General features: G+C 36.1%; 1 protein-coding gene across 8 annotated transcripts in view; it reads left to right on the forward strand.

The window, feature by feature from the left end:
• DMD (dystrophin) overlaps nt 1–14335 on the forward strand; it is a 2428671-nt gene that overhangs the window by 973740 nt on the left and 1440596 nt on the right. For all 8 annotated transcript variants that reach the window (XM_077145121.1, XM_077145123.1, XM_077145120.1 and 5 more), the window contains one exon: nt 5179–5358. In XM_077145121.1, coding sequence (XP_077001236.1) covers nt 5179–5358 — 180 coding nt within the window. The remainder of the gene's footprint in view (nt 1–5178; nt 5359–14335) is intronic.

Consider the following 14335-nt stretch of genomic DNA (forward strand, 5'->3'; position numbering starts at 1 on the left):
ATAAATAGGATTTTCTTTACACTTTTAATAGATCGTTTCTATTAAGTGTTAACTTGATGTTAACTCTATTATAAAACAAAAGTCTATTATAAATAATGTTTCATCATTTTACCTAAATGAATGTATTTATAGTACATATCATATTTTATAATAATTAAATCAATTCTTTAAAGCTAACCTTATATAAATGTCCCGGGTTATTTTAATTGCCTGCCATTTTACCAAATGTTTATTTAAATCATATTATTTTTGCTCCGTTGTTATTCTCTTTGGCCTTTTAATTTAAAATAGATTTGCTTATGAATTACTTGTATCTATGATACAAGCTAATATGTTATTGATAAGCAATCATTTGACGAATATGTCTTTTCTTGGATGATGTAAGTAAGGCAGATATTTAAAAAGTAGCTATGTATGGGGGGTGCAAGGGTAGTTCAATGGTAGAATTCTTGCCTGCCACACAGGAGACCTGGGTTCGATTCCCAGCACATGCACTTCCCCAAGAAACAAACCAGCAAACAAACAAAGAAACAACAACAAAAACCAGCCAAACAAATATTCAACAAATGGTGCTGCAATAACTGGATATTCACATGGGAAAAGAATGAAATGTGACCCTGCCATACAGCATACAAAAAAAAAAAAGCCTTATAAAAAGTAACTATGTATGTATCAAAATATTAATGCAAAAATATCAGGAGATACTGTTACAGCCATCTTTGGAAAAAAATACCATATGCCAGAGTAGTACAAACTTATTTTGATTGATAATAAATTCCTAATTTCAAAAGCTAGTAAAAATCACTACATATATATTCTTAATTGTTAAATCCAATCAAAACCAGTCTTAAAAACCTACCAGTTGACAAAATCCAAATGTGTTAAAGTAGGAGAGACCTTATATTGCATGTCTGAGTGTCTCGCAAGCAGATACCCAGGTTATTTCAAAAGAGAAATTCTGGAGAAATAAGACAGGGTATGTCTTATAGGTAATATTAGGAGCAGAGTTGAAATAAGCGTGAAGGCATCCAGATTCAGCTCTAGGCCTTCTAAGTTATTTCAAACCTTTTTATATTGTTGGATTCCTTGGCCCGGGGCGGGGCGGGGTGGGGGGAGTCTCTGAGAACTGTCATTTATAAAAATCACATGCCACTGTGGTGAAATTTTTGGAAGTAAAGGGCTTTGCTAGCCTCGGAGCCATGAAAACACTCTCTTAGCAAAGTCTCACTAATTTTCCAATATGATGAAAATTCAAATTATGTCACTTTATTGGTGAACAAAGTAAAGATATGTTTTGTATAAGTTTTACCATTTGATAATTTAAACCAATTAACAAAATCTGACAGCTGGTCTAGAATTTGAGGTAATATTCCCCTGCTGACTCAGGCAGTGAATAAGAATTTAATGTTCATTAAAATATGTCACAATCTGAGACCCGAAACAGGTGCCATCTGTCACTAGTTCCTACTACATACCTAGGTATCGATGCGGTGTGCTAAAATTCTTTTTTATTTACAATCGGTATAATTTGTTCTGAAATAATATCACTAATGACCATGGGATATTCTTCTGTTTTTCTTTGGGAGTGAAGAGTGAGAACTCTGGCATTTCACTTCTTCTAAATCTATGGGTCTTTTTTTTTTATGGTCAAAACTGTACTCTTCATTTGGTGTAAAGAATAAACTTTAAAGGAGAGATGAAACCGTGAAAAACCGTGGTCTTTCTAAGGTGCATTCTAAGGCTTGTAGAATCACTGTCATTGGAGGACCCAAGCAGAGAAGAAATCTATTACTGGGGAATTAGGATTGCTGGTGGGTTTACTGTTGGCAATTGCCAGGGAAGGACAACTCAGGGAAACATGGTGATCCAAGAGCTTGGTGTGCAGAGGCTACAAGAATACTCTAGGATTGACATTCTCAAGTGGCTCTCTGGGATCACATGGTGGGAACCTAGCACTTAGGAGAACCTTGTTCTCTGCTGACCGTTCCATTTTCCCAGGACTTGCTGCCTTGCCTTCTACTCCTGTGTCCACTCTTAAAGAATTCATCCAAATAGAATCAGTCATTCTCCAAGTGGAATGTTCAGATCAGCAGCCTCAGCGTCACCTGGGAATTTGTTAGAGATGCAAATTCTTAGGTGCCAACCCAGACCTACTGTCTCAGAAATTCCGGATATGGGGCTCAGTAATCTGCATTTTAGCAAGCTTTCCAGGTGATCCTCATCCTCACTAAAATTTGGGAATTCCTACAATGGATCAATTTCCCTAGGTACAACAGCCGGTGGTTAGAATGTATTGTAGTGCTTTTTACATATAGATAAGTAATTACAGATAGAAAATGTACAGAATTCAATTTGGACATTTAAGAGAAATTGCCTTGGCTTTATTCTCTGAGGCCTACTGCTGAGGAGAATAGGTTTCGAGTTTCCTGGGTCTTTTGGAGGTCTATATTCTTTTTTTTTGGATGGCAGGCATCGGGAGTCGAACCCAGGTCTCTGGGATGGCAGGCAAGAACTCTACCACTGCACTGCTATGCCCCGCCCTCTATTTTACTTTAATGAACTTATATACCTGAACAGGTAGAATTTGTTTATTCTGTCTTCTTGAGCAGTTTATGTCTCTCTTCCCAGTTTCTACTACTGGCTCAGTCTGAGTTATTGACTATGGATTTCTGCCTATGTTGGAAGTAGGTCCAGGTGCCTGGTTTCTATAAAAGAAAACTACCTGTCTATCTAGTTTTTTTTTTCCCTAGCTGTCTTTTGTCTTTGCAAAAGTTGTCTAGTGCTTCCCTTTGCATTGTGTGTTTTATATAGCTCTGTGAACCTCTGGCACTAAAAGACTTATGGTCAGTTCTTCCTATGCAAAAATGTATCTTTTTTATATTCTAATCCTTTGAAACAACTAGACCATAGTTACTAAATATATAAAAATAAGATCCAAGTTCAAGAGGGCAGACAGTCAAGAATGGATGAGGGAAAGTAATTTGCCATGGATTTCCTGTCTTTTCACTTCTGCTAGTTAAAATGAAAGAGTCCTTCATTCTGAACAAGGAGGTTATACAGAAAGAAGCTGGGAGGAGGAAGAGAGAGACAGAGACAGAAAGAAGAGAGAAGACAGAAAGAGAGACTGAACAAGTGAGAGAAGAGAGAGGGCCAGCTAGCCCCAGAGCAAACAGAAGGAAACTAATTGAGGATGAACAACTAATCTGCCATCACATTTAATAAATTAATTAATAAACTAATACATATTTTGGTTAGTACATGGTGTTTTTTGCCATATAGATTTATCTAAGAATATATTCAAGAATTACACAGTTTCTTTAAAATAATTTTTTTTTAACCTGAGGTACATTTTTCCTCATAGTTGTTTTGTAATGACAGCTTTCAATTTTACTTTGTAATGCTCTGCATGTGTTTTTTCATTTGGTTTCATAATAACAGAAGAGTCTTAGTTTCATTTGTCCCAGAAGGTACCAATATTTTCAATGCAATCCTATTCTCCAAACATAGCCCTCAGGCTCCTGTTCTGAAATGTTTGTTATATATGTAGCTTAAATAATGGTTCTACCCTTGAGCCTTCTACCTATGGATGTTTAAAATAGTCCCTTAAACACTAAGAAAGTAAGCCAAAGAGGAAGACTATCCTCATATCTTTATATTTTTAAATGTAGATAATTATTTATATGTCTTTCTCCAAAAAGAACTTGAAGTGGCTGAGAACAAAATAAATGCAGGCAAAAAGTTATAAAGAGAAAAAAGGAAAACAAGGCCCTAAAAGGAATGAATGGAAAACAGGGTGACCCCAACAGCTATTTTAGTTGTCATAGTTGAAATTCAAATTTGGTTCTCAGGTCTATGCAAACAGTATAAACTATTGTTTGAATACTAGTCCAAGTATGGGATAAATTTAATGGAAAACTCCCAAGTGAATTAGCCAATCAAAATCAATGTACAAAATCTGTTACTGGATTCCCACACTGAGTTTTATTTTGATATGAATTAGATGTACATGTATATGAATTCATATCTTGTGATCTATTGCATTCCTTCAAGCTGAGAAAAATTAGTGAAAAAGAATTACAAAGGAAAAAAGTTAGAAATGAACTTCAAAACTTGCGTTCGTGCCTAAAAATCTACATTGCCATAAGATGGCAATTTAAAGTACAAAAGATGGAGCAGGTTTTGAAGGACAGAACTGATTTGAAGGAGAGGACAAAGCATTCCATAGTTCAGAGCTAGCAATGCAGGTGGTGGGCCAAAATGAGCTATGTAAAGTATCCTTTGCAGGGGGATATGATGATGTTCATGAGGAACAGATACATGTATTTTGTGACTATTTCTTTGCCTTATGTGATGTTAGTTGTTTTAAAATAAGTCTGCATGTGTTTTGGAAAGACAGGCATCACAGTTTAGTTTATGTTGATTAGACTTGCTCCTGCCAGGTTGTAAAGGTCTGTGAAGCAGTTTTCTATTTTCATTCCTTAGTCTATGTTTGCAAGCTAAGTCAGGGACTGGCATTTGGGACCTGGAAATTGGATTTCCCAAAGTGCAGAGTGACCTTCATGGAGAAAGTGAATGGATAAGCCACCCCGATCTACTGAGTTCACAAGAACTGCTTTATTTATTCATTCCCCATCAAGCAGAGGGCGTTTAAAAACTCCATAGTGCACAGTTATTTTTGAAATATGAATGGTATAAAAATTACTTCATATAACACATGAGTATTTAGAAAACATGCAACCTAATTCCATGGATTTGTATCAGTTTCAGTGACTTAGTTCTATTACTTAATGGGCTCTAATGTTAGCTTTAAAAGACAGTTACTCAAATAGCCACATATTGAGTAACGAATGCAAAAACAATTTAAAGTCAATAACCTCATAATGAGGATTTTATCTCCAAATAATGGGACAGAATGTGAAAGTTGTGGAAATTAATCATATTATTTCTATCTAAATAATTACAGTATTTTAAATTTGATATTCCTGTTTTCAAGTTTCTTGGGGAGGTTATTCAGGTTATAATCTTCTACCTATATTTTTATAGACTCTTGATCCTTTGCAGGCAAAATTGCAATACTTTTGCACTTGTACCTATGAGAAAAAATGCCAAAAGCAGATTGAGCTGTGTTTGATAAAATGTAAACTTGACCTACACTGTGCCCTTCCTTATTTTTAACAGGTTTTAAAAGCAGAACTAGAAATGAAAAAAAAGACCATGGACAAACTGTGCTCGCTCAACCAAGATCTTCTTTCAACACTGAAAAATAAGTCAGTGGTCGAAAAGATGGAAGCATGGCTGGAAAATTTTGCCCAGCGTTGGGATAATTTAGCTCAGAAACTGGAAAAGAGTTCAGCACAGGTTAGTGATCACATTTGTCATACGGTTAACTATCCCAGAGATATTTGAACCCTGAATTAAGAGAGCAACACAAAAGATGTCATTGGATGAGTCACTGCCCAGTATTCAGTTGAGTAAAACTCTGGCTCTCTTGCCTGTCCTGGTATTGGAGCAAGGGGGAAAGGGGAGAAATAAGGGCTAAATGACCGACCTAGTTACTGCCCTAGTAGGTAATCCCTTCCAGTTCATGAATATAAGAAGCTGAGTGACTTAGAGCCACTGGACAAAATGGCAGGGGACTGTGACAGCACAGTCTTTGCCTAAATCAGAGATTCCTACAACTCTGAGGGCCAGTTGTCAACCCCCTCATTTTATATGTGAGAAAAACTAAAATTGCAGGAGGAATAGTAAATCATCCCAAAAGAGCTAGTGGCAGGAGCAAGGAAAGGGCCCCAGATCCTTTGATTTCAGTGATGACTTCTTTCCATTAGAGTAAGGAGAATCTGGTCATTCGATGCGGCTCAGTTACACTAACACATATGGACGGCAGACGAAGATAACATTTAAATTGCATTTGTAGTGGCATATTGTGCCTTTATGTTAAGAATTAAAAAGGGATCGACAATTTACAGAAAATGTGGTATTTCAAATGTAGCCACTTTTATGGTCTGACATTGTTACATGGTAGAGCAATGGGTAATCATTCCAAATATTAGCATTATGTACAAAAGTATTTGAAATGTTCTTCCTCATCATTTGGCATTACAGGAATTAATTTTTACTACTTAGTCATGCAGAGCTCAGTGCACCCAGCACATACCTCTCTTGAAGCAAATTCAGTGTATTAAAGCAAAGGCCTTGAGACTTGATACACAGTAAGTAGCACTTAGGAAATGTTTGTTGAAAGATGAAGAAATGAAGTTTTAAGTATTGCTTCCAGAAACGCAATTAAAAATCTTTCTCTCATGTCCATATTCATGTTTAAAATTTGAAATTCGTGCTTAAAATTTCCCAATTAGGCAATATAAAATTAAAAAATTCATTTGTTCTCTGTTCCAAACATTTTAGCAGTTAACTGATCTAATGGTGGTTTTACTACTGGACACGGTTTCTCTTATTATATGTGATCTGACTATGGCAACTTTAAAATAGCTTTGAATCTATGTACTAGGTGAGGCATTAGAAAACGTGATGCTTTTTGACTCTACAGTAATATTATTGCTATGTGTTTCCTTTGGTTTCATAAGATATTACTGCATAAAATGCATGTTATGAAGGATTAGCATTACGCGATAAAGAAAAGCGTTTTGAAATATAGCCCTTTTAAGGGCGATATTTTTGGATATCTAACTGACAACTGTAGATCATGTTCTCATTCTCTTGTATAATATGCAGTGGCTCTCCAATGTGAGGCTGCATAATAATCACTTGGGAAGCTGATTAAAATGCAGATTCCTAGACCTGTGGTCCAAGAATCCCACCGGGTAGGTCAGGGGAGGGACATCGCATAATCTGCATTTTTAACTAAGCCTTTTATATAGTCCATAGACCGTATTTAATGAAACACTGAATTAGAAACATAATGGCATTTGTGCCAAACCCCCAAATTTTGGCTTTCCACAGTATTGCCTGAGATGGAAAGCACATCCTAGGAATGTGGTGTTTAAATGTGCTCATTCCATTGGAATGAAACTACTTTTAGAAGAAGATTGCACATCACATCAAAATGCTGCTTACTTGATTATTCTAGTTGGCAAAAAAAGCATTAGAAGCCTTATATTTAATGGCCTAAAAGTTACGAGACCACCACCTAGGGCATCTTACTTACCCTCTTATATTTCAACCTGTTTTCATCTTTGATAAAACAGCACTAGCTTTGATTCATATTCTTCTTTAGAAAATGATGCCCAGCATACATTACAGCATGCATCTGCTCGGCTTGCTCGCTGGGATATGATGAGGATAAAATAAATCCATAGACATGAAAGCATTTTGAGAAAGAAGAGTGCTCTTGATACACAAGGCTTGCTGTTTACTGAATTTGGAGGGCTTTTTGTGGCTCACTATTACTTCTCTTTCGTTTTTATTTTCAAAGGTTTATGCACTCCTTTATCAGATCAGCAGCCCGTAAATTGACTTACAGTAAGCAAGTTGCCTTCAAGAACACTCAGCTTGAATCTTTCTTAAGCCCCCATCTCAGTTTTCCCACATTATGCTTTTCCAAAAAATGCCCCATCAAAGCCCCAATGTAAAACTTTGCTGGGGTCTTGAGCTCCCAAGAAGAGAAAAGTGGAGCTACCCAGGCAAAGAGGGATTAAAAGAAGATAAAGAGAGTGAAGAAAGAAATAGTGGCCTATAACTAAAAAAGCAATTGATTTTGTTTCTTGAATGTCAAATTGAGCTTGACAAGTAAAAAGAATCCTAAGAATGTTGAGGGTAAAGATGTGACTTTAAAGAACAAAGCTCGCTTGTGCACATATTTTCCAACATGTTTTGGGGGAAAAAAATTGGTCTCCTTAATAACTACTCATCTGCTATACTCAATCATTAAAAAAATCCTTTAAATGGTAGGTATTAAGAATGAGCCAAGTTCTGGTTGTGATTAAGATCCATTATTCAGAGGCGGGGTGCAGGAATTGTGACTGAGATGACAAGGCATCTGATTGTGCTCATATAAAGAACACTGTGTGCCCACCAATTTGACTGCTATTCAGGTCAAAGCTTTGAGGAATTTTGACCTTACGAAACAGTTGCATGGCAAAAGATGGAAGCATTAGCTGTGAGTGCTGCTCTCTTTCATTTCAAAGTCAAGTTTGGCTTGAGTCATACCTGGAAGCAAACTGAGGATATTGAAGCTGATGAGATAGCAGCCTAAGAAATATTTTCAGTTTCCAGGTGTTAGAAAGAACAGTAATCTTTCCTATGTGGATATTTACAATGAGGAAAGAGAACTTACATTTTTCCTAAAATGCCATGACCCTGATGAATATATATTTTATCTTGGATATGATGATAAGGTAAGATATTAAGAAAGCCATTATAGCTAATACTTCAAAATTAAAGATAATTTAAATGATTTAAGCATTCTTTTCCCACATTTAACTGAAAGTATATGTGAAAGGATATCTTACACATATGCTTTATAATTTGTTGTGGTAATGTATAATAAGTTTGGCATCAGGTGCTTAGATGTAAGAATATGTCTGAAAAGTAAAAGCAGCTTTGGAATTTTTTAACAGAGTAAATTACCTTCTTTGTCAGGAAAAAGGAAAAATCTAAAACTCATATAGAAGTTCGAAGATCCATTCTCGTTTTCTGAGCATTTGCTATATCGGTATTTTGTTTGTTTTTTAATGTAATTTTATTGAGATATTTCTACACATCATAAGTGTAAGCCTTGCAGTTGAGGGCTTGGCTTACTGAATTTGGAATCCCTAATGCCCGAGAGAATATCAAAAGTTCCCGAGGGGGAGAAGTTTGCTAGTTCTACCCTTTTCCGCAGTTCCTCAAGGTGGTTTTGCAAATAGGCTATTATTTTCTGGCAATGCTCTGGAATGTATCTGGGTATTACATTAACCTGTATTGAATAATAAAGTATACAATCAATGATTCACAATAGCTTCACATAGTTGTGTATTCATCACCATGGTCAGTTTTAGAACATTTTCATTATTCCAGAAAAAGAAATTAAAAAAAAGAAAAATTCCATATGTCCCATACCATTTACCCCTCCCTCTTATTGGCCACTAGAATTGCATTATAACCAATTTTAAGACTTATAATATAGGGTAACTAAGACAGTATACTATTGACAAAACAAAACATCCAGAAATAGATTCATGTAAACATGAGGAACTGACTTTTTAAAAAAAATTTTGCAATACAGTTATATAATCATCAAAGATCAGGACTACTGGATTACAGTTCAGCAACTTCAGGTATTTCCTTCTGGCTGTTCTAAAACACTGCACACTAAAAAAACACATGTAATAAGTCAGCAGTCACAGTCATTGATTAAATCCTAATTTCTCAGTTATATGTCCTTTGAAGTGAGATCAAACATCTAGTTTGATCTTTCTCTGAATCTTCAGTGATATCTGGGCAAAGGTCACTTTAATTTCTTCAGGCTGGAAAGGGGAGTTGACCCTCTCAGGTAGAGGAATGAGCCTGGTGGTTGTTCTTAGAGAGATTGGTTACTCTGGGTTTCAGGACTTACATGATCTAGGATCAATATGGGGTCCTTATGTTTCTGAAAAAATATACTTACTCTGAAAACTTTTATAGAGACTTAGAGCCCAGGGCACTACCTAGGTTTTTCAGGAATATTGTTGGTTGGGGCATGGCATACTGTAGTAGTTTGAAATATCTGGCTATAGCTTGTCTAAGAGTAACCTCCAGAATGACCTCTCGACTGTATTTGGAATCTCGTAGCTCCTGAAAATTAATTTTGTTCCATTTCCTCCCTCCTTTTGGTCATTCTCAATCCTGTAATATCAGGAATAGGCTCATCCCTAGGAGACATGGCCCAAGTTGCCAGGGAGACTTAAACCCCTGGATGTCATTTCCACGAAGGGGGAAAGGTGGTGAGTTCCTTTTCAGAGTTGTCTTAAAGATAAAGGTCCCATCTGAGAAACAAAAGAGGTTCCCTGGGGGTGACTCTTGGCATAATCACATGTAGGCCTAGCTTCGCCATTGCAGAAGTAAGTTTCATAAGGGTAAGCCTCAAGGTTGAGGGCTTGGTTTACTGTATTTGGAATCCTTAATGCCTGAGAGAATATCAGGAATTCCAGAAGGGGGAAATTTAATAGTTCTCCCTTTTCCCCCAGTTCCTCAAGGTGATTTTGCAAATAGTCTTTTATTTTCTGCATACAATACTCTGGAATATATCTCGGTATTACATTAACCTGTACAGAATAGTAAGATCTCATTCCCTACTCTAGATTCCATATAAGTAGGTTGTTTAAATAAACTGACCAGACAGGTTACATTAGGTAGTATGCTACAGAAAATTTTAATTTTGAACCAAATAAACATCTCTTCCTTTGGTTTCCCACAGAAGATGAAGGGTTTTTTTGTTTATTTGTTTTTATTTTTGGTTTTTGTTTTTGGCTTGGGCAGGCTCTGGGAATCAAACCCAGGTCTTTGGCATAGCAGGTGAGAATTCTGCCACTGAGCCACCATTGCCCCAACCAAGATGAAGTTTTAAGATACAGACAATCTCATTCTTTACAATGTCTTCTGCTTTACCTTAACCCTAACTATTTCATCAACTCTAATTGGAGTCTGATCTTTTTTTCAGCTTCTTAAACAGTTGCTGTATGGAGTAATGCTGATTTTCAGTGCTGCAGAATGCGAATTCTGAGTTTCAGGTGTCCCACACATACCCAGTGTTCCAGTGAACTCCCAGATTATACACACAGAGCACAGCACCTCAGAATTTAGGAATAGCAGTAAAACTCAGGAATAGATGTGACTACTATAAGAGGTTACGTTCTAGGAACCTTTATAATGAGTCTTCTTTGAAGATTCTGTACTCCTCAATCATCAAGTGCCCAATCTCTGCCCCACTTCCTGTCCACTGAAACCATATACACTCAAATTCAATTCTCAGAGTTTTCTCATTATAGTCATTTATATTAGCCAGACCATACATTATCTGTCCATTTTTTTCTGTCTTATTTCACTCAGTATAATGCCCTGACGTTTCTTTCTGCTAGTTGCATGCCACGTGACTTCATTCCTTGGCATCCGCTGATGATTCCATCATCTGTATGCACCACATTTCGCATTTCCATTCATCAGTCATTGCATCCTTAGTCCACCTACATACATTGCAAATTGTGAATAATGTTGCCATAAATGCTGGTGTGCAAATGCCTATTCATGTCCCTGCTTTCAGTTCTTCCAAGTCTTTATCTAATAATGGGATTGGAGGATTATGTGGCAGCCCTATAATTACCTTCCTGTGGAACCGCCACATTGCCCTCCAAAAGGGCTGTACCATTCCACTTCCCTATGGTAAAATCACACAATTATGTATTCACCACCACAGTCTATGTGAGAACATTTCCGTTACATCCAAAAAGAGAGAAGAAGAAGAGAAAAGAAAAAGAGAAATAACAATAACCACAAGTATCCCATTCCTCTCCATTTTATCCCCCTCATTATTGACAGTTAGTTTTAGTATATTGCCTTTGTTACATTAAATGAAAGAACACTACAATTTTACTGTTAACCATAGACCCTAGTTTGCATTTATTGTATTTTTTTCCGTATACCATCCTATTTTTTTTTTTACTAGTAATATGTTTTCTTTTATTTTACAGGGTATATGAAGCAGGTACATCAAAATGTTAGCATTTACTAAAGATGGTAGTTGGTAGTAAATGTTAGTTTCTGTCATTTTCTGTTAAACAGCTAACAATAACAATGTTATCCTCACATTAAACTTTAAAATGTTTGCCTTTAATATGGGAAGTGTAAACATAAGGAATAGGTGGTTCATTGTTTCCTAAAACCACTGTGGTATCTTTTTTTTTTGTCTTGACAAATCTTGGGGTTTATTGATTTTTTAGTTAACTTTTTTTTTATTGTGAGAAATAGCATATATACCAAAAAAGCAATGAATTTCCAAGTACATTTTAACAAGTAGTTATAGAACAGATTTTAAAATTTGGTATGGTTCCATGATTTTTTGTTTTTCTTCTAGCTGCTCCAAGACACTGGAGATGGAAAGCAATATCAGTATAATGATTCAGCAGTTCATACTCATTTTTTAAATCCTATCTTCTCTGTTATCCTCCTTCTCTTTTTTATTTTGTGAAAAATAGCATACATTTTTTTATTTTGTGAAAAATAACATATATACAAAAAAGAAATAAGCATCAAAGTACCTTGCAACAATTAGTTGTAGAACAGATATCCGAGTTTGATATGGGTTACAGTTCCACAGTTTGAGGTTTTTATTTCTAGCTGCTCTAAGGCACGAGAGGCTAAAAGAAATATAGTATTGTGCTATCTATTTCTGGATCTTTATAATCAATCCTGTTGAATGTTCTGTACTCCTTCAGCATCAAGTGCTCAAACTCTATACCCTCTCTCTCCTGATAATCTGTGTTCTCAACTTTAACCCATGGAATTTGCTCATTATAGTTAGTTCATAATAGTGCGACCATACAGTATTTGTCTTTTTGTTTCTGGATTATTTTGCTCAACATAATGTCCTCAAGGTTCATTCGTATCACAAGTTTTATGACTTTATTCTGTGTTACAGCTGCGTTAATATTCCATCATATCTATATACCAAAGTTTGTTTTTCTACTTGTCTGTTGATGGACATTTGGGCTGTTTCCATCTCTTGGCAATTTTGAATAATGTTGCTGTAAACATGGGTGTGCAAATGTCTGTTCATGTCCCTGCTTTCTGTTTCCCCAAATATATACTGTTTTAGTTTGCCAAAGCTGCTGGAATGCAATATACCAGAAACAGAATGGCTTTTAAAAAGGAGAATATACTAAGTTGCGGGTTTACATTTCTGAGGTTGTGAAAATGTCCAAATTAAATCAAGGCTATAAAAATGACTTAATTTGGACATTTTAAATGTCTCATCTGGAAAGGCACATGGTGATATCTGCTAGCTTTCTCTCTCCAGCCTTCTTCAATGGCTTCCTGGGGAGCATTTTATGTATTTCCAAAGTTCTCTGTCTGGGTATGCTCTATTAGTTCTGTCCAAAATGGTTCCCTCTTAAAGGGCTCTGGTAAGCAATCCTACCTTGAATGGGTGGAGACACATCTCCATGGAAATAGTCTAGTCAAAAAAGTTACCACCCACAATTGAATGGGTCACCTCTCTATGGAAACAATAAAAAAGATCCCACCCAGCAATATTGAGTGAGAATTTAAGGACATGGCTTTTCTGGGGTACATAATAGCTTCATACTGGCAATATACCTAGTAAGGAGATTGCTGGAACATATGGCAATTTTATATTTAGATTCCTGAGGACCATCCAGACTGCCTTGCAGAGCTGATGGACCATTCCACATTCCTCCCAACAGTGAATGAGTGTACCTATTTTCCCACATCCTCTCCAGCACTTGTAGTTTTATGTTTTGTTTTGTTTTGTTTTTTATAATGGCCATTTGAGTAGGCATGAGATGATATTTCATTGTGGTTTGATTTGCATTTCCCTAATTGCTAGTGAAGTTGAACATATTTTCATATGCTTTTGAACCATTTGTATTTCCTCTTTGGGAAAGTGTTGGTTCATGTCTTTTGCCCATTTTTTAATTGGGTCATTTGTCTTTTTGTTGTAAGTTGTAGGATCTCTTTATATATTCTGGATATTACACTCTTATCTGTTATGTGGTTTCCAAATATTGTCTCCCATTGTTTGGGCTGCTTTTTTACTGTCTTGACAAAGTTCCTTTGATTCACGAAAGTGTTCATTTTTTTAGGAGATCCCATTTCCCTGTCTTTTCTTTCATTGCTCGTGCTTTGGGTGTAAAGTGCATGAAACTACCTCCCTATCACAAGATCTTTAAGATATTTCCCTACATTTTCTTCTAAATGTTTTATGATCTTAGCTTTAATGTTTAGGTCTTTGACCCATTTTGAGTTAACTTTTGTATAAGTCCTGAGATAGCGATCCTCTTCATTCTTCAGAATATGGATATCTAGTTCTCCAACTATTTGAAGGCTACTCTGTCCCAGTTGAGTTGACTTGAATGCTTTATCAAAGAACAATTGACCATAGATGTGAGGGTCCATCTTTGAATGCTCAATTCAATTCCATTTTCAGTATATCTATCTTTATACCAGAACCGTGCTGTTTTGACTGCAGCAGCCTTGAAATATGCTTTAAAGACAGCTAGCATGAAACCTCCTGCTTCAGTATTCTTTCTCAAGATATTTTTGGCTATTTGGGGCACACTGCCCTCCTAAATAAATTTAATTATTGTTTTTTCTATTTCTGCAGAATAAGTTGTTGGGATTTTAA

Source organism: Tamandua tetradactyla, chromosome X (assembly GCF_023851605.1).
Source record: "Tamandua tetradactyla isolate mTamTet1 chromosome X, mTamTet1.pri, whole genome shotgun sequence".
Taxonomy (NCBI): Eukaryota; Metazoa; Chordata; class Mammalia; order Pilosa; family Myrmecophagidae; genus Tamandua; species Tamandua tetradactyla.